The sequence below is a fragment of the Peromyscus maniculatus genome, chromosome 3, assembly GCF_049852395.1.
Source record: "Peromyscus maniculatus bairdii isolate BWxNUB_F1_BW_parent chromosome 3, HU_Pman_BW_mat_3.1, whole genome shotgun sequence".
Lineage (NCBI taxonomy): Eukaryota > Metazoa > Chordata > Mammalia > Rodentia > Cricetidae > Peromyscus > Peromyscus maniculatus.
Genome location: NC_134854.1, coordinates 160407257 through 160432577, shown reverse-complemented (window position 1 = coordinate 160432577; position 25321 = coordinate 160407257). Strand labels below are relative to the sequence as shown.

At 41.6% G+C, this 25321-nt stretch overlaps 2 protein-coding genes across 11 annotated transcripts in view; one reads left to right on the top strand and one right to left on the bottom strand.

Moving 5' to 3' along the window:
* The window catches only part of Capza3 (capping actin protein of muscle Z-line subunit alpha 3), a 28339-nt gene extending 5794 nt beyond the window's left edge, over positions 1-22545 (bottom strand). Inside the window, exons 1-5 of one of the 9 annotated variants that reach the window (XR_006070661.2) lie at positions 21247-22520; positions 13630-13752; positions 12909-13142; positions 6882-7015; positions 3369-3572 (exon numbers count right to left, since the gene is read on the bottom strand). Coding sequence is in view for 5 of the 9 variants with exons in the window: in XM_042274218.2 (XP_042130152.1) it covers positions 3345-3572; positions 21247-22080 (1062 nt within the window). In the remaining 4 variants the exon portion in view is untranslated. Of the gene's footprint in view, positions 1-3336; positions 3573-6881; positions 7016-9525; positions 9542-12908; positions 13143-13629; positions 13753-21154 lie in introns of those variants that run through there. The other 8 variants (XR_006070660.2, XR_006070662.2, XM_042274219.2 and 5 more) reach the window with 8 other exon arrangements.
* The window catches only part of Plcz1 (phospholipase C zeta 1), a 46955-nt gene continuing 43901 nt past the window's right edge, over positions 22268-25321 (top strand). The window contains exons 1-3 of one of the 2 annotated variants that reach the window (XM_076568130.1): positions 22268-22396; positions 23078-23239; positions 24490-24611. In XM_076568130.1, coding sequence (XP_076424245.1) covers positions 23203-23239; positions 24490-24611 — 159 coding nt within the window. In that variant the 5' untranslated portion in view covers positions 22268-22396; positions 23078-23202. The remainder of the gene's footprint in view (positions 22397-23077; positions 23240-24489; positions 24612-25321) is intronic. The other variant, XM_076568131.1, reaches the window with a different exon arrangement.

Here is a 25321-nt window from a genome sequence, read left to right as displayed (position 1 = left end):
AACTGAAAAATAACTTTGGTGAAGTTCCAAAGTTAATTGAGTGGAAAATAAAAACACTGAGACAGTCAAGACCTTTCAATAAAGAGCCATGACAAAATCCCAATGCTACATTTTTAAAGTGTGTGATGAGGATGTAAGGGGAGGGACAGAGACTTAAAGGAAGGGCCACATAAAGATTGATGAAAACAGACTCAAACGTATATAGTAATTCAGTATATCACAAAGGGTGCAGTATACGATAGTGCTAGAGATGAGGATTTTAATCCTGATAGCATCATTGTTGCAGGTGGACAAGAAAACATTTTGATTGCAATTTCACACAGGCGAACAAGGTAAAATTCATATAGATGAAAGTTTAAACATACCAATACCCAGATCTTAGGGAAAACATGTTTTATTTTAGTTTCTGTACGTCCCTTGACCTTAGTGATAAATTGTTTAAGCTCTCTGGGTCTATAAACTTTTCTATGTTTTTTGAACAGGTTTGCTTGCTTGAACACTTGTGATTGCTCTATTATTATTGTTTTAGATTTTGGTACATGTCACTCCCATATGCAATACCTGTACAGCAATGTGTAATGACATGAGTTTTGCATTTTTGAATAGCCCCCCTCTGTTCTTGGGGGGTGATGAATCCACGCGCCCTAGGTGCCATTCTAAACTCTCCCATGAGGATTCACATAGCATGGACTCACAGAAGAGGTGAACCTCGCAGGCAGAGGTCATCTCTGTCACCTCTTTAACCCACAGGCTTTACATTGGATTCTATAACTGCTCCGTTTGAGAGCAGTCTACTTAGTTAAGGTTGATGCTTTATTTCCATCAAGATGCTCTCTTGCAAGTGCTATGCAAGAGTGGTTTGCATCTGTTAGGGAAATAAGCTGCAATTTTCATCTTTCAAGCTCTTGGACTAGCTCTGCTTTGTGGGAAGGTGGCTAGGATTTTCTTTGTGATGACTATGCAGTCCATTTCTGTACCCAGAATGCTCCATTTCACTCTCATTATGGAAAGTGCTCCAATTCCTTTTTTCCCCCTGATTTTGAAGTGATATTTTTTATAGATTTAGTCCTATTTGGAAAGTGGCAGAAATATGGAGGCAGCCCTGAAAAAATGACACCTGATGTTTGTACTTCCACTTCTGGTAGGCTGAGACTAAAACAGTTATGTGTGGAGAACAAATGGAAGTAGAAACTGTTAAAATATGTGTGATACATGATGGTCAACATATCTTTATCAGGAGGAAACTTGGAAATATGGACTGTAAAAAGAGAAAGTCTAGAGATCATAGCACATAAGCATGCATGAAGAGACTAGAGGCATGGCTTAGCAAGTGGAGGTCTTGGGTCATGCATTTGTGAAGCAATAATGCTATTTGATGGTAAGGTTGGGGGCAGAACTTAAAGGATTGAATTCTATGATGACTTTGCTAAAAAATTGCCCTGTTGCCTTGGAGACAGCACTTCTCTTGGGGCCTCAGCAACTGCTCTAATGTGAGGATACTGGATGAAGTCATTGTATTTTGTTATACTGTGATTTCAGTATCTTTCTATGACTCTGTAATGTATCTATGAGTTTTTGATGAATTTTAATTTACATCTTTCTTTTGTGTGTGTGTGTGTGCACATGTGTGCAGGTGGGTGTGTATATACATGCATGTAGAGGCTGGCAGTCGATATTTGGGTGTCTTGCTTAATTGCTTTCCACCTTATGTTTTTGAGACAGGGTCTCTTACTGAACCTGGAACTCACTGATTTGACTTGGCAGGATGGTCAGAGAGTTCCAGGAGATCCCCTACCTCTGCCTTCCCAGTGCTATGTTTACAGAATGCATCCTCACAATAAGCTTTTTATGTGGGTGCTGGTATTCCAACCCAAGTCCCTACACTTGAGCAGCAAGCACTTTCTCAGTTGGGTCATTTGTTATATATTCACTGTGCTTGGTGACGAGTTTCACAAAGGCATTTTCATATATCATGTACTCGGACCATATTTCTCCTTCCCATGTATCGGATTTTTCAAAATTATTCTTGGAAGGCTTAGTCTCCTTTCTTTTTAAGTGTATTACTAGGTGCTCATAATATTAAAGAGAACAAGACAGATTATCTGATCAGACAGGGACAGATCCCTGGAACCTGCCACAAGATCCTCTCACATGGCACCAGTTCCTGCTACTCCTCAGGAGCAGGGTACTCCACAGAACTCCTAGCATGCTTCAAAATCACACAGGAAATAGATGAAAATGGAGCGATGTGCCTGGGATTATAGTTCAGTGGAAGAGCCTGTCCCTAATACATTTGAGGGGCTGAATTCAATCTCAGCACCAAAATAGAAACCAAGAGAAACCTACACCAAACATGTAGGCTGAACTGTAAGAAAATGCCAATCATGCAGTTCAGTTAATGACCAAATATCAGCAATTTCATGTGAGTCAGTCTCATGACAGGAAGTGGGTAGCTGTAGCCACCAGCACCCATATTACTCTCTTAGATGGATCTAGGATTTGAGGTTAGTGTGTGTGTGTGTGTGTGTGTGTGTGTGTGTGTGTGTTTGTGTGTGTGTGTGTGTGTCTGTGTGTAAACAGAGTATTCCAAAAGCTACATATGCCCTTTACTGCTGTGCCTAACTTCTACTTCAGGTGGGAAAAATTTGCTTCCTATATTCGGCTTAGTAAGCCTGCTTGAATGTTTATAATTGCAACAGTTTTTTTAAAAATTGACTTTTAATTAGCAGTGAGAAGTGATCACAACAGGAAATGTTTTAAGCCCTTAAAGAATGATTCTCATGGTTTTCTGAATATGGAAATGGATCTAAATAAAACTCACTGTTAATAAAAACCTCAGCCTCTTTCTCTTACCTGCTCTTGCTTTGTAGACGATTGAATCCATTTTTAGTAGGCCATGTGTTATTAAGAAATATATTAAATAATATATTAGTCAGGGTTTTTGTCACTGGGAAGAACTACTCTAGAGAATCAGATGAAAGGAGGAAAAGTTTCTTCCTTTGGTTTGTGTTTCAGGTCCATGGTCAGTTAGTTCAGTGGTTTCTGGGGCCTTGAGGAGGAAATATGTCAGGAAATGTGTGGTGAAGGAAAAGTTCTGGGAGAGATGGGAGAGGGAGAGAGACTGACAGACACAGAGGGAGAGGGAGGAGAAGGGGGAGATCAGGGAGAGAGGGGAGGGGGTAGGGAGGGAGGAGGGAGGTGGAGGGGAGAAAGGAGAGAGAGAATCCTTCGGGGACCCACCCTCAGTGACCTGCTTGCCCAGCTAAGACCATCCAGCTCTAAAGGTTTCTACCACCTCCCAACAATCCACTAAAAATGACTCTGCTGACGGACCAGTGACAACTTCAGAACTGAAACACCCACAAGGCCTCTGTTACTGCTGTATTGGGAACCAAAGCTTCAGTACAGGCCTCTAAGGAGGTGGGGGCTGGGCATCTCAACACAAACCATTCCAGAGTGTCTTCAGCAGCACCCAGGTTTCTATTGATGGGTTCGTAGAAATGTTTTAGAGCAGGTGATGGGATGTGACCCAAACTCCAGACAGAGACAGAGCATCTCACTCCATGGAGAACCTAAAGCCAAAAAAGTTAATGCTGTTGATACAACTTCACATAGATCTTAGGGCAAAGAGGAAAATGTTGACAAAAGCTATAATATGCTTAAATGAAAATGAAATTCAAATAGAATCTTAATCACTGAAGTGAGTGGAGTGGAACGAATGATGTTAGCTGAAATAGTAGTTAATTTTTCAGGACGTACCACCGAATTAATTTACATTTGCAATTTAGTTATGAAAAATAATAGTACCAAATATATGGGACCGTCTTGGTTTTAACTTAGTACTCTCTGGGAGTAGATGGATGGGCAGGGTGGTTACTTTCAAACAGAGGCACTTGAGGCTTTAATTCATTAGCCATCCGAGAAGGAATAATAAATACTTCAAATAAGCAGTGCTTTTCATATCTGCTCGCTAATGAAATTTTAATTAACTATAGAACCAATTATAAGATTCAGGAGGAAATGCTGCAAGATTAATTTTTAAAATGGAAATTAAAGCACTCAAGTAATTTTTCTGCTTGGTTTTCTGTAGAATGCCTTCCCGTTCTTTTTTCTTTAACGTTTAATCATCATCAATGTGAAGAATACATAGTCTTCTGTAATAGTTTTCACAGTCAAATTCCTTTTTATTACTTATTGCATGCATATAAAGTTTCATACACATGTGTATGATAGTTTGGGAAGTACAAAATTTAGATAAATTATTAGCCAAGAAAGAGGCCCTTCCTGCTTTACATGTACTGAACATCTTCAGTGAGTCTCTTTATATGCCAGTTACTTGAACAGGCAGAACTCTAAAACACAAGCATTTGTCTGAAAATTTTCCACTAAAATCTCTTTTATCTTCTTGTCAAAAAGGTTAGGCAATAAACAAGCATTACTTATAATGCTTTTAAAAATAATTGTTAAAGTCAGCCTACAGAGTTTCATTGTGGTATTTCCAGCCAAAGTACATGTGATCATACTTTGTTCTGATTTATCCCCCATCTCTCTCTCTCTTGCTGGTGTCAATTGTCCTGCCTTCTGTGCTGCGTGTGCGTGTGTGTGTGTGTGTGTGTGTGTGTGTGTGTGTGTGTGTGTGTGTGTATGTGTGTATGAGGAGACCTGAGGACAACCTTGAGTGTTGTTCCTTGGGTGCTGTATCCTCTGCTTCTTTTTTGAGATAGGTTCTCTCACTGGCCTGCAGCTCACCAAGTAGGGAACTGAGCTCCAGGATTCACCTTTTTGCCTCCTCAGTGTTGGGAGTGCAAGCATGCTGTCACCCCAACTCTTACACTGTTCTAACAGGAGGGACACATTCTTTCCTGGAGCTACTTCAAGTGCTTGGACAGTGAGGTTCCTGTTGTTGTCTTCAGTAACCTTTTCCCTTCCCTCCCATCCTATCCCACCCTATCCCACTCCATCTATCCTTCCACCCCTCACCTTTTCTCTCCCATCACACCCCACTCTATTTCCCCCCTTCCCACTCCATCTATCCTTCCATTCCTCTTCTTCTCCCTCCCCTCTCCTCCCACTCCATCCCAACCCTGTCCATCCCATCCCACCCCTTTCCATCCCCACATCCCTGTATTACATTAGCTTTTGGGAACAGCTTGTTCACTGGTAACTTGGAGAGAGGCAGATGGCCTCAGTGTTCAGATGGGATGAGAATTATGTTTGAGTTTTACAATGAAAAGTAAAAGATAACTTCTAGAGGCCCAATTCCTGTGCACTGTAGTTTTCCTGTGGCATGTCTGCAGAGAACAGCTCATACTGTTCAAGAAAATTCATAGAATTCAAGAAAAGTCTCGGTTGCTACTTTCCTTCTCACAGTCCTTCCTCCTACCACCTCATCTCACTAAGGCGTGTTTTCCCAGGGTATGAAAAGCTTTAGATGCTATGAGAAGGGCATCTGAGTTCTGTCCGTGCTCTGAACTTGGCTAGTGTGGTCCAGTAATGAGCTTCTTCCACTGCTTTGAGTATTGTAGAAGAATGCTCCCTTCTAAAGAGATTGTGCTGGGTGTGGTGGTGCACACCATTAACCCCTGCACTGGGGAGGCAGAAGCAGGCAGATCTCTGGGAATTTAAAGCTAACCTGGTGTCTACATAGTGAGTTCCAGGTCAGCCAAGGCTCCATAGTGAGTCCCTGTCTCAAAAACCAAACCAAACCAAATGACAACAAAAGAAGGTATTAGAGAAAGAGAGAGAGAGAGAGAGAGAGAGAGAGAGAGAGAGAGAGAGAGAGAGAGAGAGAGAGAGAGAGAGAGAGAGAGCCTTACAGAAAGAGATTTCTAGGGCTTCTGCCGGTAATGACTGAGGCATTCACAAGTGTGTTCATAGCTCAAGATGAAGAGTCAACAGCTGGACCCAGGGCTTCACTAGCTGAACATTAAGTGTTTCTTTTACATGTTACTGAAAACTGAGACCATTAAATTTTTGAAGGTTGCTGCATGCAAATTGTAGGTGAACATTTTGTTTCTTTTAGACGGGAATTCATCATTTGCTCAAGTAAACTTGTTTCTAAGACCCTTCATAAGATATTTATTCTTTTTGTTTGTTAGTTTTGAGACAGAGTCTCACTCTGCATCCCAGGCTGCCCTGGGGACTCATGGTCATCCTCCTGCTTCAGCCTTTTCAGTGCTGAGATTTTACTGCAGCTTCCATGTCCAACCTCATAAAATATTTACTCTGTTTTCATTCATCTATAAAATATTTAATATTTTCTGCTTTATGCTAGCAAAAATATGCTAACTGATAAAGTAATTTTTAGCAGTACATATAATTTCTGTCATAAAATGCAAGGAAATTTTGGTTCTGGGTCTATTTTATAGATATCTCTTGTTGAGTAATAGAAGGAAATTGAACACCTGAGTTAAATGTATGCATGCATTCACACACACCAAAGGACTATAAACCAACTGAGACCACTATTCTCACTTCATTAATAGCGCTTAAACCTAGCTGTCTACTGTACTCATGTGTATATGAGATGGCATTTTGTCACATTTCCAATTTGGAAGACTGTAGATAAATTATGTTATATTAGATATGAAAATGTTTTATCTTAATGGCTTTTAGTAAGCATCTGACTATTTTACAATGATTTTTATATTTCTTGTTTTATTGAAACAGGGTCTCATGTATCTCAGGCTAGTCCTGAACTCACTCTGTCATGAAAAAATGACCTTGGGTTTTTAATTCTCTTGTCTCTACCTTCTAGACAAAGGAAGCTTTATATTGGACCCACAGGGCTTTGTGCATGCTAGGCAAGCACTCTAGCACCAGAGCCATGATCCCAGCCCTGAATTTTATATTTCTAAAAATATGTGTAAACAAACACTTACTGGATGAAAACTTAAACCTTGCCACTCCATTTAGCTGATGGTTTAGCAACATAGTTTGCCTTTGCACAGTTACGGTACATGGTATATTTTTCCACTGGTTGAACAAGTTGACCCTGATGTTCCTGGATTTTGACCTGTTTCAAAGATGAATTAAATGTATTATTATAGCCGCTCCTTCCCTGTCTGATTAAATAAGACGAGAGTGAATGATTTATAGGCATGAGGCTGGGCATGGAAGAATCCTGGTTTTCTTCATGCTCTAAACTAATCCCATTGACTTAATGATGGGATAACAATATCTTGTACAGCAAGGCAGCTTCAAATTATCTGTGGTCAACACAATAGAAGAACTCAAAGAAATTGCCATTTGACATTATTTTAGAAGTGTGTGTGTGTGTGTGTGTGTAAAATTCAAAGGGGGCTGGAAAGATGGCTCAGTGGGTAAAAGGGTGCTTGTTGCTGATCCTGACAACTGAATTTGACCCCTGGAACTACACAGTGAAGGAAAGAATCAACTCCAAGTTGTCCTTTGGCTTCTACTCATCTGCAATTGCTTGGCATGAATGTACCCCCCTCCACACACACACACACACACATACACTAAATGAATGTAATGAATTTTTAAAAAGTTTAATAGAATTTAAAGAGCTGAGTGATATTATCGCACACCAAAAAGTCCTCATTTCTATTCACTTAAGTGTGTGCTTGCTTTAATATGTGATGTCCTCAGCCTGGCAAATCTTTAAAATCCACCAGTTCTACAGAACTCTTTAAACTTTGAAAGACAGACCTTGTAGCCAGGCACAGTGGTACATGTCTGTAATTCCAGCAACCCAGGAAAAGAAACTTCAGTATCAATATTGAGTTAAAAATGGACTAGTGGACATACAGTTTTCCATTATTGTTTTTTGTGAGGATTTTAAGGATTTGCCAGCTAGAGGTTTCCACTGCAGGGTACGGTGTTCTTTTTGGTGACAGCTTTAATATCTATTTTTTTCTCTCTTGTAGGACTTGTTCTCTGCTAGTGGCCAAGTCACTTGGTCTTCAAGAGGAGGCAGTACAAAGGCAGGAACACCACAGCTTTAAAGATCAAAAGCTTGCTTTAATATGCAATGTCCTCAGCTTGCTGTCCACCCGAATGTCCCTTGAGCTCTGGCCCCAACCAGAGCTCTGTGTCCCCAACATCAAACTGCTCAATGTTTTTGACCAATCAGGCCGTTTGTACCTGGTGTCTTGGTACACTATGTTTCTACAGTTATGTCTTCACTATCAAAGGAACAAGTGAGAACAAGCAACTAATGGGAAATTTCCAGAATATTGTGATAGAGAGCTGCCCAGAGCTGAAGGTCAGAGTGCCTGGGCTGGGTGGGAAGAGCAGACAAGCTACAGCCAGAATAGTTTGCCAGCTATGATAGTTTATGTCACCAGAAGGGGTCCTTAGACAGATGAATAAGTAATGTTCATCCCTGTGTCATGCTTGTTTTCTTTAGGGTATGGGGATACATGGTTCAGTTCATCATGTAGGAGACAAAGAACGGAAATTCTCTGGGTCAGTGTCTGGCCTTATCATCCATAAAGGAAGGAGTCATCTGTGTCTTATGGGAGTGGGGAGGAAAAGTTCAATTGTGCTGTGAATCTTAGTGAACTCAAAGTGTCTTTAACTGTGAGTTATGACCCCATCCGGGGTTGTGTGACTGGATATGGGAACTATAAAGATTTTGGCAAGTGTAAAAGTTTTCTGGATGTACAACGCCCCCAAATTAATTCAAAGTAAAACATGTAATGAATTGAGGTGTCTTTGATAGTTACCGTCTATATTGCATCATGAGGAATTTTTGCAGCCTAGGTCTGAACACATATGCACACTTTGCACACTGCACACCATTACACCATATACCACCAACAAACCCTGCCTGAAATGCAGCTCAGAATAGAGACTGTTGTATGTTTGGGATTACAGTGTTTTGGCTGTACATACAAAGCTTTCTGTACCCATACAAAATGGTTTAGTTATGGAAGACAAAGATTTTTTTAAATATTTTGCTGCTATCAATCCTTGGCATGCAAATATCAAATTAGCATATCTTTGTATTGTTCTATGTTTGCCAAACAAGCACATCACCTCATCAGTATGCAAATTTGTTTTAATCTTTAATAAGTGGTAAAATCATGTATATACCAAAGAACTGCTTTAAAATAAATTTGCTATTGACTACTAGTAAGTGTTTTATTGTATGTTATGTACCTAAATACCTAGGATCATGTACAAGTTTCTTAGGAGCCATGCATGGACAAATTTTAAGAAGCATTTATTGAAGTTACCTGGGGAAGGTTTCATTTCAGAAAAGGCTTTCTCGGAGAATAAAAGGGAGATGGGTTTTGGGAAAGAATGGGTAAAGACGATTAACTTATTTTTCTAGGGCTGCAGGATTAAGGTCAGGTTTAACATTGTCACCCCACTTCTGACTAGCATACTGGTGTTAAAACTGCCTGTCTCCATGACTTTCCTTTCTCACAGTTGGGCTCCCAGGAGCGGCCTCCAAACAGAGATTAACTTACAGCTTTCATTGGATGTTTCTAAAATGAGCAGCTGTGGGCTGTTTGGAGCAGCCTTCAGGAAACCAGTTCTGGTCTCTGGCTTGTTTGTGTACAGTTCTGAGCTAAGAGAGAATAATTTTTTTTTTTACATCTTTTTAAGAAAATTGTGAGAAAACAAAAAGATATTGCTGAGGTTTACCTTTTGTAGTTGCAGAGGCTAAATTTATTACCCAGCTCCTTTAGAAAGGTTTGTCTATTCCTGGGCTAGAAGTGGGTGGAGGAATGTAGAGACGTAGCAAAGGTCTAGTCAGTCCTGCAGATGCCTGGGAGCTTTTTACACAGCCTTATTGACCTGGTCAGGTGTGTGTGTGTCCCTGTCCATCCCATTCGTGTCCCTGTCCATGTATCCGTGTCCATGTCTGAGCCCCTGTCCATTTGTCCATGTATCTGTGTGTCTGTCTCTCTGTGTCCATCCTCATCCATGTATCCATCCATGTCCCTGTCTGTCATCTGCGTATCTGTCTGTTTATCTTCTCTCTCCACTCCCCATCTCTCTGTGTGTGTCCCCATCCATGTCCCCTTCCATGTATCCATCTGTGTCCGGGTCCATTCGTCCATGTATCTGTCTGCCTGTCTGTATCCATCCCCATCCATTCATCTGCATATCTACCTGTCGGTCCCCCCCCACCGTGTGTGTGTGTGTGTGTGTGTGTGTGTGTGTGTGTGTGTGTGTTAAGACAATCACAGATTTTCCAAGTGTGGTTCAGCCTATGAGTGTGAGCTGCTCCTGGGAAGGGGCTGTGATCATGTGTATGACCCTAGTGGGGCTCCTAATAGCAAGAGATGTGGTCACTCCAGCCGTGAAGGTAGGGTAGGGGTTCTGGCAGCAGCCACCATACCAGCCTTCTCTGACATCCTCAGAGAGAGTCTGGTACCCTCTTCTGCTCTCCCACAGGGTGAGGTTTGTTGCTACTTATTATGTGATTAGCTTTTCACCGGCCTCTGTCTCCTGCTCAGAGGAGACCTACTTACAAACAGGAATGCTGTCTTACTTCTTTTTGTGTTCCCAGTGCTGAATACAGGGGCTGGCACATGGAATGGGCTCAGCAAATATTAACTGAATGAATAAATACCCTTGCTTGCTTATGTGAGATTGACAACTAGGTAGGAAGCTATCTGGAGCTCACTGAGCAAGGTATCGAACGGCTGTTTGGAAGCACATGTCTTATAAGCAAGAGCTTGGTTTATTTCCATGAAATGTTTATGACTGGATTTGACATTTACATCCAAGAAGAGCGGAACGTGCAAGTTCAGTCCCACATTAGAGTTGGAAATCATGCTATGTGTGTTTGCGGTGGGGACAGTGAGATGGCTCAGTGGGTAAAGGTATTTGTCACAAAGCCTGACAGACTGAGAAACACACAGTGAAGGTGAGGACTGACTCCTACAGGTTGTCCTTTGGTCTCACACATGCACACACACACACAAATATAATTAAAACAACCATTTAAAATGAGGTGGCTGAGAGTGATGGAAGAAGAGTGACAGAGGAAGACACCTGACATTGACCTCTGGCTTCAAACACACACGCACACCTGCACCTACATGTGCATATACACATGCACCACACACACACACACACACACACACACACACACACACACACACACACACTATAGCAATAATTGCTCTCTGTGAAGACATCTATCCAAAATACAAGTCTCCTCACTGTGTTAGCTAGCATTGAACCATCAAGATACAAACAGAGACCCATTGCCTGGATTGCTTTCCAAGATTCACAGTTCCTGGTACAGGGACATTTTCAGGACCATAACTTATAAAAAAAAAGTTGATAGATGGGCTAGAGAGATGGCTCAGAGGTTAAGAGCACTGACTGCTCTTCTAGAGGTCCTGAGTTCAATTCCCAGCAACCACATGGTGGCTCACAACCATCTGTAATGAGATCTGGTGCCCTCTTCTGGTCTGCAGTCATACATGCTGTATACATAATAAATAAATAAATCTTAAAAAAAAAAAGTTGATAGAAATTCTATATGCTCTAAGTCCAGTGCTGTAGAACATTGTGGGTCAGAGTTTATACTTTGCTCTACTGATCGCTGCTGAACTCATCTTCAGATGTTCCCATGACATGCATACCCTTCGGAAGTGTTTATTGTAAGCATTACTTTAGGATTTTCCATCATTGCATTTCCAAGAAGATAGAGGGGAATTTTCTAGTGTGCAGTTAGGTTTTTATTTTTGTTGTTGTTGTCAAATTTGACACAAACGAGGATCATCTGGGAAGAGGGAACCTCACTTCACAAAATGCTCCCCCCCCCCAGTTTAGTCTATATGTAAGCCAGTGGGACATTTTCTTGATAATGATTGATGTGCAAGGGCTCAGCCTACCATACATAGGTGGTGCCACCCCTGTGCAGGTGGTTGAGTTGTATAGGAAAGTAAACTGAGTGAGCTATGAGGAGCATGCAACATTCCTCCATTCCTCCATGGCTTTTGCTTCAGTTCCTGCCTCAGGTTCCTCGTTGAGTGTCTGCTCTGACTCCCCTCAATGAAGAATTGTGACCTACAAGATGAAATAAGCCCTCTCTTCCTAAAGCTGCTGGTGGTCATGGTATTTGTCACAACAGAAACGTAACTAGGATGCCAGCTAGTTTTCTGAGTCTGGACTTACAATCTAGGAGGGAGGGAATCGCTATGACTTCATAAAATCTCTTCTCTGCCTCGAGATTCCAAATGCCCTTTGGCTCAGTGCCCCAGGCATGCATTTCAGTTATACACTTAAAATATTCATGTATATATTTTGAGTTTGGCTATTGTAATGTCTGTAATATTTTCCTACTGCTATGAAATGAACTGCAGAAGAGTATGATATTTTTGAAGAATCACATTTTTGGGTTGGATATAAATTGGCTATCTAATACTCAGTCTCACACTGTTCTTTGTGCCAGAAACTCCAGGGTCTCTCGGGAGTGCATGTGATTTGTAGTCAAGGGCACCAGAGCATCTCCCATACCCATTTGAAAAATGACAACTCGATTTCCCTTCACAGTAATTTCCCAGAAAAAAGAAATCTGACTAATAATTTTACAGTTAATTTCTTCCAGTGTAGCTCTTGGTTAAAACAAGAAATGGATTTTGTCTTTGTGACGCCATTGCTCCTGACATATTCATTGAACTATCCTAAGTAGAAATTAAAAAAAATGAATAGTTCAGCAACTTCTTTCAGCTAATTTTCTTTGCCATTAAGGAGGGAGGGGCAGCATGCAGATAGACATGAATGGAGTTGAAGGTGATGGGGTGAGAAACAGGACATGTAGAAAGTGGATGTATGCCTCTGTGCAGCAGTTCTGGAAGAAGGAAACTTGTTATAATTTCGAGTGAGCCCCAAATGAAGCTATGTTGGGTTTTCACAACCAGGCTTTTGAAATCTTTGGGCCTGCTATGAAATACCTGAGTTTGGAAGTTTACCTGTTAGAATTCCAACTCCTTACAGGTCTGCTTTCTTTCAGTATCTTCTAATCAATGGCCTGGACCGATGCCAGTACACGAAGTCAAATTCACTTCCAGCAGGAACAGTGGTAGGGCAACTCCTTAGCTTTCAGCTCGAAGACTTCAGTGTCAGATGTGTTAGCGGCACTTTGTCAAAGCCCCGGGTGACCTCACCTTGCCCTCAGCTTCAGCCCTACTTCTGCAGACCTGCCACTTACGGTGTGAGGCAGAAATGATGTGGGAGGTAAAAGCAGGGAGAGAGTGTGTGGTGAGAAGGTACAGTTCAGGTCATCTTTAAGTTCCTGCTGCTTCTGAATGGGCAAAACAGTTTTTACTTTTTGTTTTCCCTTCCATGTTCATTCTGGTGTGTGTGTGTGTGTGTGTGTGTGTGTGTGTGTGTGTGTGTGTGTGTGTATGTGTGTATGTGTGTGTGTGTATTCTAGGGACCTAACTCAGGCTTTACCCTCTGAGTCATCTTGTAAGCCCTCCACCTCATTTTTTTGAGCCCTGTCTCTCACTGAACCAGGAGCTCACTGATTTGGGTAGACCAGAAAGCTAGCAATGCCCAGCAATCCTGTCTCTGCTTTGTTAGGACTGAGGTTCTGTGAGGTTATAGGAAACCACCACATGCTGCTTTTACTCAGGAGCTGGGGATGGAAGGTAATGCTTGTGGACCTTTACGGACTTGGCTGGCTCCTACCTCTATTTCCCTTGCTGTGCTCTCAGGATCTTCGTTTGGGGTTGGCTCCTTGCTTCTCTTCTTTTGGCTATTAACTTAATCATTTCCTTCCCTGTCCTCACAGTTCATTTACTTTCTTCTCACCTGTAGTATATTTAAAAAATTACGAATAAAGTGTGAAAACAATTGATGAAGTGAATGTGGGAATATTTATTAAGAAATATTGGGGCACTGGAGATAGACCTTGGGGATTTAGAGGGCTTGCTGCTCTTAGAGAGGACTGGAATTCAGTTACTAGTACCCATAACTGCCTATAACCCCAATTCTGGTACCCTCTTCTGGCTCTTATGAAGACATTTGCACACATCTATGCACATGAATGCATGCACACACACAGACACACTTGCACACATACCCACAAACACACACACACACACACACACACACACACACACACACACACACACACACACACACACACAAGTGTTGTCATCAGACTTGAGAGGACAACACTGTTACGAACCAGGCAGTAAAGATAATCTCGGCCAGCATTCTCTCCAAAAGGTGGGCCACCTGAGTGCTGTTAGAGTCACAGATCATGTTCCAGAGTGGAAAAGCCCAATCTGTCCAATTAGCAAATCATATCCACACTACAAATTCTTTATTCTTCTAAGGATGGAGCCTGAACAGAGTCCTCAAAAACGAGGGTACTTTACATCCTCTAAAATAAGAGTGAAAAGTGGCTGGGGAGATAAGAACAGTATGCTAAAAGTTAAATTTATGTAACAAAATTAATTCAAGAAAGCTGTTGTATTTATAACCAAGAAGAGGGAATTGTCTTTTTGAGCAGAGGTAAAAAGAATGTAATATACAAAAATTTTACTCCAAAAAGCTGCCTGTGTGCATGTGTGTGTTTCTAATGACTTTACTAAATGAACTAAAAGATAAAATATACAGAGTGAATGTTAGATACTCATTTCACCAATAACTTCTTTGAAGTGTCAGAACCTTTAGGTAGATGATGTCTGATCCCTTCATTGGCTCCCTGCGAGGCCTTTCTTTGCTAGTGTGAGTGGGCTTATGTTAATGGCTTTCTGCCCCCCCCTCCCCCGCTCTGTTTTCTGATTGGGTTTGCTGTTGAGGAGTCTGGAGAGTGAAGAAGGTAGAAGGATCATGTTGATTCTTCCCTGATGGTCTCCTCAGCTGGGCAACCTCCTTCCTTAAGGACTTCATATGTTTTTTTTAAAGCGCATGCAGGTACCGGTTAAGACAGAAGCAGGCAGGCCTTACAGCCTGAAGAGATCAGGCCACACCTCTCTGCAGCTCTTCCTGGGATAGAGAACCAGGAACCTGCCTGTGCTGTGGCTTAACAAGAGCTTCTAATTTATGGTCCTAACCAGTACTTGGTTTCTCCATGTTTTTTTGTCAGGCACTATGTTGAAATAAATCACGTGATATGCAACTTCCTGCCAGCTTCCCCAAAACCTTAATAAAAGTCTGGCATTTCCTTTGCTCTTGAGATTACTCAGAGGATCTTTGCAGAAAAGACCCCGCAGGCCTCCCCCCTGCAGTCCCTCCAATGGCAACATTCTCTCTCCCTGTCCCTCAGGCCTCCCACCTGCCATCCCTCCCACAGAGGGTGGCTTTCTTTCTTTGGTCCCTCTTAGTCTCACTGTCGATGAAGCCCTTTAAGGTCCTGCTTTGTGATTTTCAATATATTATGCAGTTTCTATCAAATGACCTTTTCTCTCAATAAACATTTCTGAAGGAATAATTTGTCAGCTTCCTTTGTCCAGGCTCACTGCTGCTGAGATTGTCTTTGTTTCTTTGTTGTTATATTTAGCACCTTCATGGTGACCTGCCGAAGAGACTTGGCTCTTAGTGTCTGGTAGCCACCGCTTCATCCAGACACGAAGACCTGATTTTTTTGTGTTGCTTCACCTCTCTTTGTGGCCCCATATATTTGTCCCTAAGCCTTTTTTATTAAACATTTGTATTTTCCAATTTGCCATATTTTGTGTTGAGGTCCACAGTTATTAGGGAGACATTGGACCCTCCTTAAGGAATCTATGTCAGTTAGATGTTAATAAAGACTCTAGGAGCCATAAGGTCACATGTCAAGAGAATGTCCTAGGCATAGAAGACCTTTAAAATCCTAGGCTATGCTTGGAATAAGGACATCTGGATGTTAGAATCCTGAAATGTGCATGTAGTCTGAGAAGTTTTCTTTGCTTTGGATACTTATTCATTCATTCATCAACCATTTACTGCTCGCACAAAATCAGTAAAATATCACCTCGATGTTGCAGGCTTACAGCCCAAGAAGTGTCTCATTTCAGGGTTGAAATAGAAGGAAAAACTGAGTATCAGTGAAGTAATGAATGCATTTTCACCACCTCCCATCTTGTAAAAGTAGTAATAGTTAGAATAAAGACTTGAACTTGGGTGTCCTGACACAGAGTCTCCTAGTTTTCTGCTCCCTTGCTAATAAATGAAAGGCACTTTCTTCTTTGTTAAGAGAAACAGGAAAATATGTACACCTAGATTAAGATGAACAAGTCTCATGCTTAATTAGAAATACATTTTGCTCTAATCTAGGGATAGAGAAAGTGCATGGTGATCAGTCCTGGCTTTTTGGAAAAGATTCTGGAAGCCCACAGGAACCAGAGTGGTCCATAATAAAGAGTAATAAGCTTGCTCAGTTCTCAGACCCTGGAAGGCTAAGGGAATTTGAAATGTACTCTCTAGTCCATTGATGTGACAAAGAGGTGTTTAATCAAGATTGTGAATGATATCAGCGGGTAGTCAGTAAAGGGTTATGAAAGTTAATTGAGGAAAGCTTCATCGAATAAGAAATGAAGGTAGGCCAATTAGAAAACTTATTAAGTGGGAAGTAACAAAGATTATTAATAAGTTGGCAAAGAAAAGAAACAAGAAAAGCACTTACAGAGATAGAAATACAAAAACCGATGATTTTTAGGAAAGGGGAAAATAAATGTACCTATAGTTTTCACTTGACATTGCTTCCAAGAGAGTGCTTAGAGGAGAGAAAGGGAGGGAGAGGGAGAGGAAGAGGGAGAGGGAGAGAGAGAGAGAGTGACAGAGACAGAGACAGAGACAGAGACAGAGAGAGAAGAAAAGTTAGTAACTGCAATTTCCATGCCAGTCACCTTATAGAGAAAATTTTCTTCAGGAAATATACTTGGTATTGATGTGGCATAAGCTAATGAAATACGTTTCCAGGTTTTGCACCATATTGTTTTAAATACTAAATTGATATTGGTTATCAAGACCTCTGTGGTTAGTTAGACCCTCCCTTCCTTCCTTTTGTGTTTTTGTGAGGTAGAAATCATGTAGCCTGGCTGGTCTCAAACTCACTCATATAGATGAGGATGACTTTGAAGACCTGATCCTCCTGCTTCTAGCTCCCTAGTGCTAGGATTATAGGTGTAAACCATCCTGCCCAGCTCCGAACTTTCCCAATGTTGCTGAGGGATTATAAATTTGTTAAGAATGTGTCTGTAGAGCATTTGGAAACATGCAGTGTGAGCATTAATGCCTTTGTCTCTTTTCAATATGAAACTTGGGGTAATTTGTTTTAGAAATAACCCAAAGTGTAGAAAAATATATGCTCATTGTAGAGTAACTCATAGAAGGAGAAATCCTAAAAAATTAAATTATATATGAAGAAAGAAATGGTTGTCTCGTTATGGTATATTTATAGAATGAATACCATGTAAATAATTAAATTGACATGCTTAAGAAATTTTGAATGATATGGGGCCAATGCTTATGATACATGCATTATGTAAAAGATTATCAAATATAAATTTTTGTTATGTATCCTTAATGTTGAAAACAACTCCACAAAGTTAGATGGAGAAAAATAGATCAATACTTTACATTTTAAGCACTTCCTACCATTTGTACATGTGACAGATATCTAAAAATATCAGCAATATTTTTATATTTAATGGTTTTTGTTTTTCTTTTAGAGACATGACATCATTTAGGCTAGTCTCAACTTGAGTTTGTGATCCTCCTGTCTCAGCCTTCTGGAGGCTGGGATTGCAAACACAGGAAGGCTGGGATTGCAAACACAGCTAATGATGTTATTGTCAAGGCTGAATGTTGGAATGTGTGACGATTAGTACTGATCACTAACTTGACAAAGTCTAGGATCAACCAGGAAAGAAGGCCCTGACCTTACCAGTAAGGCATTATCTAGACTAGGTTAACCCCTGGGAATGCAAGTGCATGATTGAGTTACTAGAAATCTGAAGACCCACCCCAGTTGTGGGTGGCATCTTTCCTTGGAAGTAGGTTCTGGACGGCATGCTAAAGGGAACGTGAGCTAAGCACTGGGCTTCCTTACCCTCTACTTTCTGACACTGGGTACAGTGTGACCTCGCTCCTGCCACCAGCACTTCCCTGCCAAGATGGATCATAGTCTCAAACCATTAGACAACACAAACCCTCCCTGTCCTTAACTTGCTCTTGTCAGGGTATTTTCTCATAGTTGTAAGAAAGCAATGATATAGATGGGGAGCTAAAGGTCTCTGGAGTTTCTTCCATAGACTCTTGGGTCCTGTTCTGGAATGATCTAGAAAAACCACTCACCCCTGTAATCACAAACTACTTAATGTTTCTGTTAAAGGGTTTTTCTGATGGCTTCATTTTAGTTCAGGAGAACAATTTTATTTTCTGCTTTATTTTAGGATTTGTTTTTCTTTTCTTTTCTTTTTAATAGCAGATGAAATCCTGGATTTGGTCCATGTACAGTGAGTAGTCAAAATGGCTTTCACTGGGCAATGGATTTCTGGGAAATGATTTTAAGAAAACAGGAATTAGGCATAGTATTTTAAGGTTACAGCAATATTTCCTAAAGTGTGGTCCTGACTGGTAGCCTTTGTATCAGAGACACCTCTGATGCTTTGATGCTTGTTTTAAAATGCAGATATGCCGGTGGTAGGGGGGGTGTAGCTCAGTAATAGAGGGCAAGTAGTCTTAGGTTCAATCTCAAGGGAGAGAGGGAGAGAGAGAGAGAGAGAGAGAGAGAGAGAGAGAGAGAGAGAGAGGCAGAGAGAGAGAGAGAGACAGAGAGAGAATGTTTCAGAATGGACTCTGAGAATTTGTGTTTTTTAAGACATATCCAGAGAATTCTCTAATAAAGCTAAAGAGCCAGGAGTGAGCAGACGGCTCAGCAGGTATCGTGCTTCCTGTGTAAGCATGAGGACCTGAGTTCTAACCCCAGCACCTGAGGAAAAGAAGCTGGCATGGCCACTATCTAGGAGTGACATGTGGAGACAGGAGGATCGTAGAGGGTCACTGGCTAGCCAGGCTACCCACACTGATGGGCCCAAGATTCAGTGAGAGACTGTCAGAAAATGATCAAAGAAGACACCCAACATGGACATGCAGCTTCTACAGGCATGTGCACACACACCCCACCCACCCCCACCCCCACAAGCATGCAAACACCATGTACACACAGAAGTCAATAGATTAATAATAAATAACCATTTGTTGGGGGAAGGTTTGATGTTTAAAAATTCCTCCATGGGCTCTTGTTTTTCTAGTGTTTATGGGACGGAACCAGAGCATTTTTCAGTTGCATGAATTCAAGATACAAACTACTTTCCTTTACAGATAAGTCAGGATTGGAGGATGAGGTCTACCGACTGCGTTCCAGTCCTTGTTAGAGATTTCAGCAGGGAATTCACTGAAAGAACAGTTGGTAGAGATAAGATCCAGGGAAGCATGGATCGGGCGATGGCACCCAGGACTGGGTTGAGCTGTGTGCTGGCTTGCCCTCACAATGTCAGCAGAGCACACCATGCCTGGGTGCTACTTGGTTTTCTCCTATCTGTGGCCAATCATCTGCCAGAAACAACATAGGAAAGGAAGGGTTCCCTTCTTCACGGCTTTAGAGAGTTCAGTCCGCGGCGATCCTGGCTCCTGACCATGTTTGGGTAGACATCCTGATGGGCGGGAGCCTGTGGGAGAGGGCACTGCTTGCTTCATGCAGACATGAGGAAGCAGAAAGCAGCCATTGAAAACCATGTCCCCAGCGACCTGCTTCTTCCCATAGGCCCAGGCTCTAAAAGTTCCCAGAAACTGCCCCGAATAGTGGCATCAGTTGGAGACTAAGTATTTGGAATCAAGGCCTTTGCCATGGGAAGGGAGCATTTCACGTTGGATTCTTCACATGATCAAACAAGCCTCTCCAGATAGCCGATCTCATGGAGTATGACATTTAGTCATTCTTTCCCCCATGTTTGTCCTGAGGATGGAACTCAGGTTCAGGCATGGTAGCAGGGACCTTTCATGCTTAGCAGCAGGTATCTTTATATGCCAAGCCATCTCACGGGCCCCACACTTCACAGGCTACTGTAGCAGCCTGAACAGACTAGATTAAGATGTTATATTTCTTGGTGATGTGAGCAAGTTGAAACCTTAGTGTTTTTTTAAAATATAAAATGGGCTTAATACTAGAACCAGACAGATAGGAAATGCTGTGTGTAAAACATTTAGTACAAAGCTTGCTATGAAGAAAGCATTAGGTTTTTAGACCCTGCTATTCTCAAAGCCCAGAGACTTACAGCAATTCCACATTCTCCTTATGAGGGTGTGGGGAGGGAGGTGGAAGCAGCTTTACTAATCCCCTTCATTTTCATGTGTCTGAGTGTTTTTCTTGTATGTGTATGCAGTGTTGAGCACTATGTATATGGAGGATCCCAGGAGGCACTGGGACTCAAGTTACAGGCAATTGTGGGTCACCATGTGAGTGCTGAGAATTGAACCCAGTTCCTATAGAAGAATAATAGCCAGTGCTCTTAACTACTGAGCCATTTCTCTTGCCCCACAACTGAGAGATTTGAGATAAACTCATTTCATAGGATATCCAAACCCTATGTCATTTATTAAGATCTACCTACTTCTGGTTGGTCTCAGACTGAATGGAATAATGTGAGGTAGCATTTTCAGAGTGATATGCATGTGCAGACCTACTCAGTTACAAAGAGAGGCTGAATTCACAAACATATAGATATACAGGCACATGGGTACACAGACACAGACACACACACACAGAGAGACATACATATAGACACACATATAGAGACACACACACACACACACACACACACACACACAGACACAAGACAAAAACACCCCCAACATATACACAGACACACACAGAGAAGATAAAAACACCCCCAACAGACATACACACACACACACACACACACACACACACACACACACACACACACGAACACACAGGAGTCACAGTCTTAATCCTGGCAATTCCCCCTCTATCAAGTTATTTTAGGCTCTCATAAGTATCTCTGAATTTGTGACAGTTAACATTATGAGATATATCCACCCCTTTTCCTTGCCATGTTTGTCAATACCGTCTATATAAAATTATTTCTTATTCTCTTCCCTCTTTAAAATTGCATGGGACTAGCGGCAGGCTAATTACAAGTCCAAGAACTTCTCAGCTATATGCAAGCACCCATTCCCCAGAAAACAAACATTTAGCTTGAGACAACAGCCAGGAGCAGTCCTTTATATTATCCAGTTGCAAAGCACACTTCTGGAGTAAATGACATATCCTAACTTGGGGTACATCACCAGATTCAAGTCAGAGAGGATCCTCTGCCAGTCAATCAAGGTGCGGGTCACTGGAAGGTCCCTCCGTAGAATTTTTCTCAGGGCTTCATTGGACAGCTCCTGTAACTCTTCTAAGACAGCAGCTTGAAACTTATTCTCTTGTTCTTCCACAAGCCTTGCAAAACTGAGAGCCAACTGGGCTTGATTGACCACCTCCAAGCTTTCCTTCAGGTCCTTGGAGATTTCAATATGAAGATTGACACACCTGAAGAAGTGAGCTTGCACAAAAATTCTTCCTGTTACTTGGGTTAGAAATGGGTTTACCTGGAAGATCCACTTAGACTTCCAAAGACCATTCCAACAGTCTCCATTGTCGTAGCTGTGGTCTTCTATGCAAGCGATTAAGAATTCTTTATTTTTGACTGTTTTTCTCAGCACATTGCAATTTCCACTTGGGTAGTGATCATTCACGTAGAGTTTTAAGGCGCACAGAACAACAGATCTCAGGTACTCAGTCTCATTCCGAATGATTCCATGGCTTTGGATGTCTCTCAGCTGATTCTGGAGCAGGTCAAACCTGAAAGAAAGTTTGCTCTGATAGTCAAAGAACCGGAAGTCACCCATCACATTGTGGTGAGACAGGAGGACTGGGTTGCCATCGATGCAGAGTGGAACACAGTATTTCTGGCAGTGCTGATGGCCGGCACACTCACCCTGATGGTGCATGAGCTTCTCATCGCGGATAAGCAGACAGAGATCATCAAAGGCATTCACAAATTCCCCAGGAGGAGCCTGGACTAAGAGTCTACGGATGACCTTCTCTTTCTCTTTCCTACTCAAGACGCTGAGTGACATGTCTAGTTGCAGCAGAAGCAGAGCTTCTGAAATGAATGGTGTTCACAGGGTGAGAAAGCGATCCATGCCCATTCAAGGTGTTAATCATTTAAGCCTTAGATCAGTATGTCCGCGCATGAAGATGGGCAGTCAGACAAGCTCTGTATCTCCTGGTGAAGTCACAGAGAAGCATGGAACTTGGAATGATGTCACAATGAGTGCTCAGAACCAAAGAAGAAAATGATAGTCACCCTGACGCTGTGGTGCCCGGCCCACCAGCTCTACCAATTGTGAAGGTTTTAAGAACTTGCTTCCTGATGAGTCTTCTCCGCAAATGGTGTGTCTTTTTCTGTGTCCATTATGTGTTTTTGGCAGTCTAGAGAAGTTGCCTGGGGTTTGTGGTTGATGCTGGACAGTGTGTTGTCTCTTCAGCTGTCATAGGGCACTGATTTCCACTCAGGCCCTTAGGATAGCTGCCCCACCCTTCAGGGTGAACATTGTGATGAAAGGTCTGAGGGGTTAGAAACAAGATGGGCAAAATCAAATGAGATACAATGAGGGCTGAGAGATGGCTCAGTCAGTAACGGTGCTTGCTACCAAGCTTGACAGCCAGAGTGTGATCCCCATGCCCAACATGGTGGAAGGAGAGAAAAGACTCCTGCAAGTTGTCCTCTGATTTCAACACATGTGCTATCAAAGTGTGTGCGCACACAAAAATAGAAACACAAATGGAGTTTGTTGAAAATGCCGGGGGAATTGAAAATTCTCAGAACATAAGAAGTCAAATGTTTTATGCAGGGACCACATCTTTCACGTTTTCTCTGTGTGTGTGTGTGTGTGTGTGTGTGTGTGTGTGTGTGTGTGTGTGTGTGTGTTTCATGTTTTCTCTGTGTGTGTGTGTGTCTTTTATGTTTTCTGTGTGGTGTGTGTGTGTGTGTGTGTGTGTGTGTGTGTGTGTGTGTGTGTGCACTACTTTCAAAGAGCAAAGGCAACAGACTGTTCTCTGCCTCTTCCCTAGAAAAGCTGCAGCAGTAAGAACACCTGATGACTATCACAAAGAGGGAGAGTTACTTCTAAGACTAAGGACAACACCTTAGGCGGAGAGACCTCTATGGGAGGACACGTGGCACAGATCATGAAAACATGGAAACTCGATATCATGAGTATGCAGAAGCAAAATATCCGTTCAGGTCTTTCTGCCCCATTCTCCCCTTGCTCTCGGTTTTTTCTTTTCTTGTGCCTCTCACTCTTTTTACAGAGTCCTAAACTCAAGTGTCTACTATTTGAATATGAACTTTCTGTTTATTTCTACAGTCCTGAGGTTCTCTGGGTTTCCATAGATTCCCGTGTTTTATTGTTGTTACTAGCTATAAGAAAATGACTTTTCCATATTCAGTCAGAGCCATTAAGTTTAAGAGTTACTCATTAGTTTTAACAACCTAAAACTGAGCAGAAATTGGAGCAAATGTAGCTTCCATGACTTTTTTGTCTCACACTATTATTTCATCTTCATCTATTTTTTTCAAGTTGGGGAATCCTAATTTTTGACATTTATCTGTATATAATAAGTAGACTTGATTATTCTACTTTCTCTTTTCATATCAAAGATATACTCATTGTAGCTTCTTTTTTTTTTTTTACCCTTTTATAGTTTTGAGAATAGGTCTCATGTAGCCCAGGTAACCCAGGCTGGCCTCAGATTTGTCATGTAGCCAAAGAGAATCTTGCATTTCTGATCCCTTTGACTTCATCTGCGGGGTGTTGGGATTATAGGCATGTACCATCACTCCTGGCTTATGTGGCACTGGGGATTAAACCCAGAGCCTCAAGCATGATTAAGAGAACATTCTACCAACTCAACCATACCCCCAGGCTGCATTATGATATTTGTGACCCTTTCTGAAGGTACTTGAACCAATTTTGAGGCAAGCCTGTACCAAGACATTTGACTAGTGCAGTAATTAAATCAGTCATAGTCACTATTGAACACTCAGCCTATGTTTAACAATGTCTTATGAACTTATTTAATGCTCTGTCTTCTATAAGATTGAGTGTTGATTTGCTCGTCTTTTTGGATGATGGAGGTCAGGCAGGTGGGAGAATCTTGGAGTCCAGTAGCTCTCAGGATCAGACTTCTGGGCAAATAGGATATAACAACTGTGTAATGAATTTCCCATGTGCTAATTTTATTTCTCCAGTTTTTAAGAATCATCTTGCATTTTAACTGGGCTGTGTCTTTTTTATATCTTTTATACCTGTACTATAATTGGTGACAATAGTATTTTGTTGTAAATAGTATTTATTTACTTCTGCTTGAGCACAGGAAAGATGATTCATTCAAACTGGAGACAAATGATTTCTTTAAGAATTTTAAAGCCTCAGTAAGTGACTTTCTTTGAGAATTTCCTTAACTTCCTGTGCTTCATACATGGTTTTTGTCAAATATTCAGGATGAATTTAGAGGTGGAAAAATCAGCGTTGAAAATACTTACAAACTGCTTGAAAAACTTAATATTCCATGCAGCTTTTCTCATGTGAAGAATGTTTTTAAGGTGAGATGATACCCTCCCCCTGCCTGTCACAACCTATGAAGGATTCACTGCAGTGTAAGTAGATATTTGTAGACATTTGGGTGCTTCCTTAGAAAATACACACGGGGCTGGAGCGATGGCTCACTAGTTAAATGCACTTCCTGCTCTCGTAGAGGACCTGTGTCCAGCTCCAGCATGCACACATTGCCTCACACCTGCCTGGAACTAGGGTTCTAATGCCTTCTTCTGACATAGTTGGGCTCCTTTAAGTATGTGGCTGTCAAGTAAAGTCTGATGACTTGAGTTCTCTTTCTGAAACCCTCATCGTGGGAGGAGAGAACTTCACTCTGGCTTGTCCTCTGACCTTAACATGTGCTGTGATACATACCCATCTATGTAAATGTATGAATGCACTTTAAAAAAAATAGAGCCAAAATATGTTTAGAATACATTTTAAAAAGCCTTAACCTATGATCCCATGACCTTGAGAACATTAGAAACAATAGTGCTGACCGTGGTAAACTTACCTATGAGCCTTCTGCTACTTTGTTGTGTTATGCTAAACTGACATTCAAAGGTTGATTGAGTAAAAAGGTAAGGAATGTGTATTGGATGAGTGAATTTTGTGTATGTCTTCAGATTAATCATCTTGAACATTTAAGTCTTTGAGGCATATGCATGTGTGTACTGTGTGCATAGAAGTGTGTATGCATGTTTGCATGTGTGGGCAT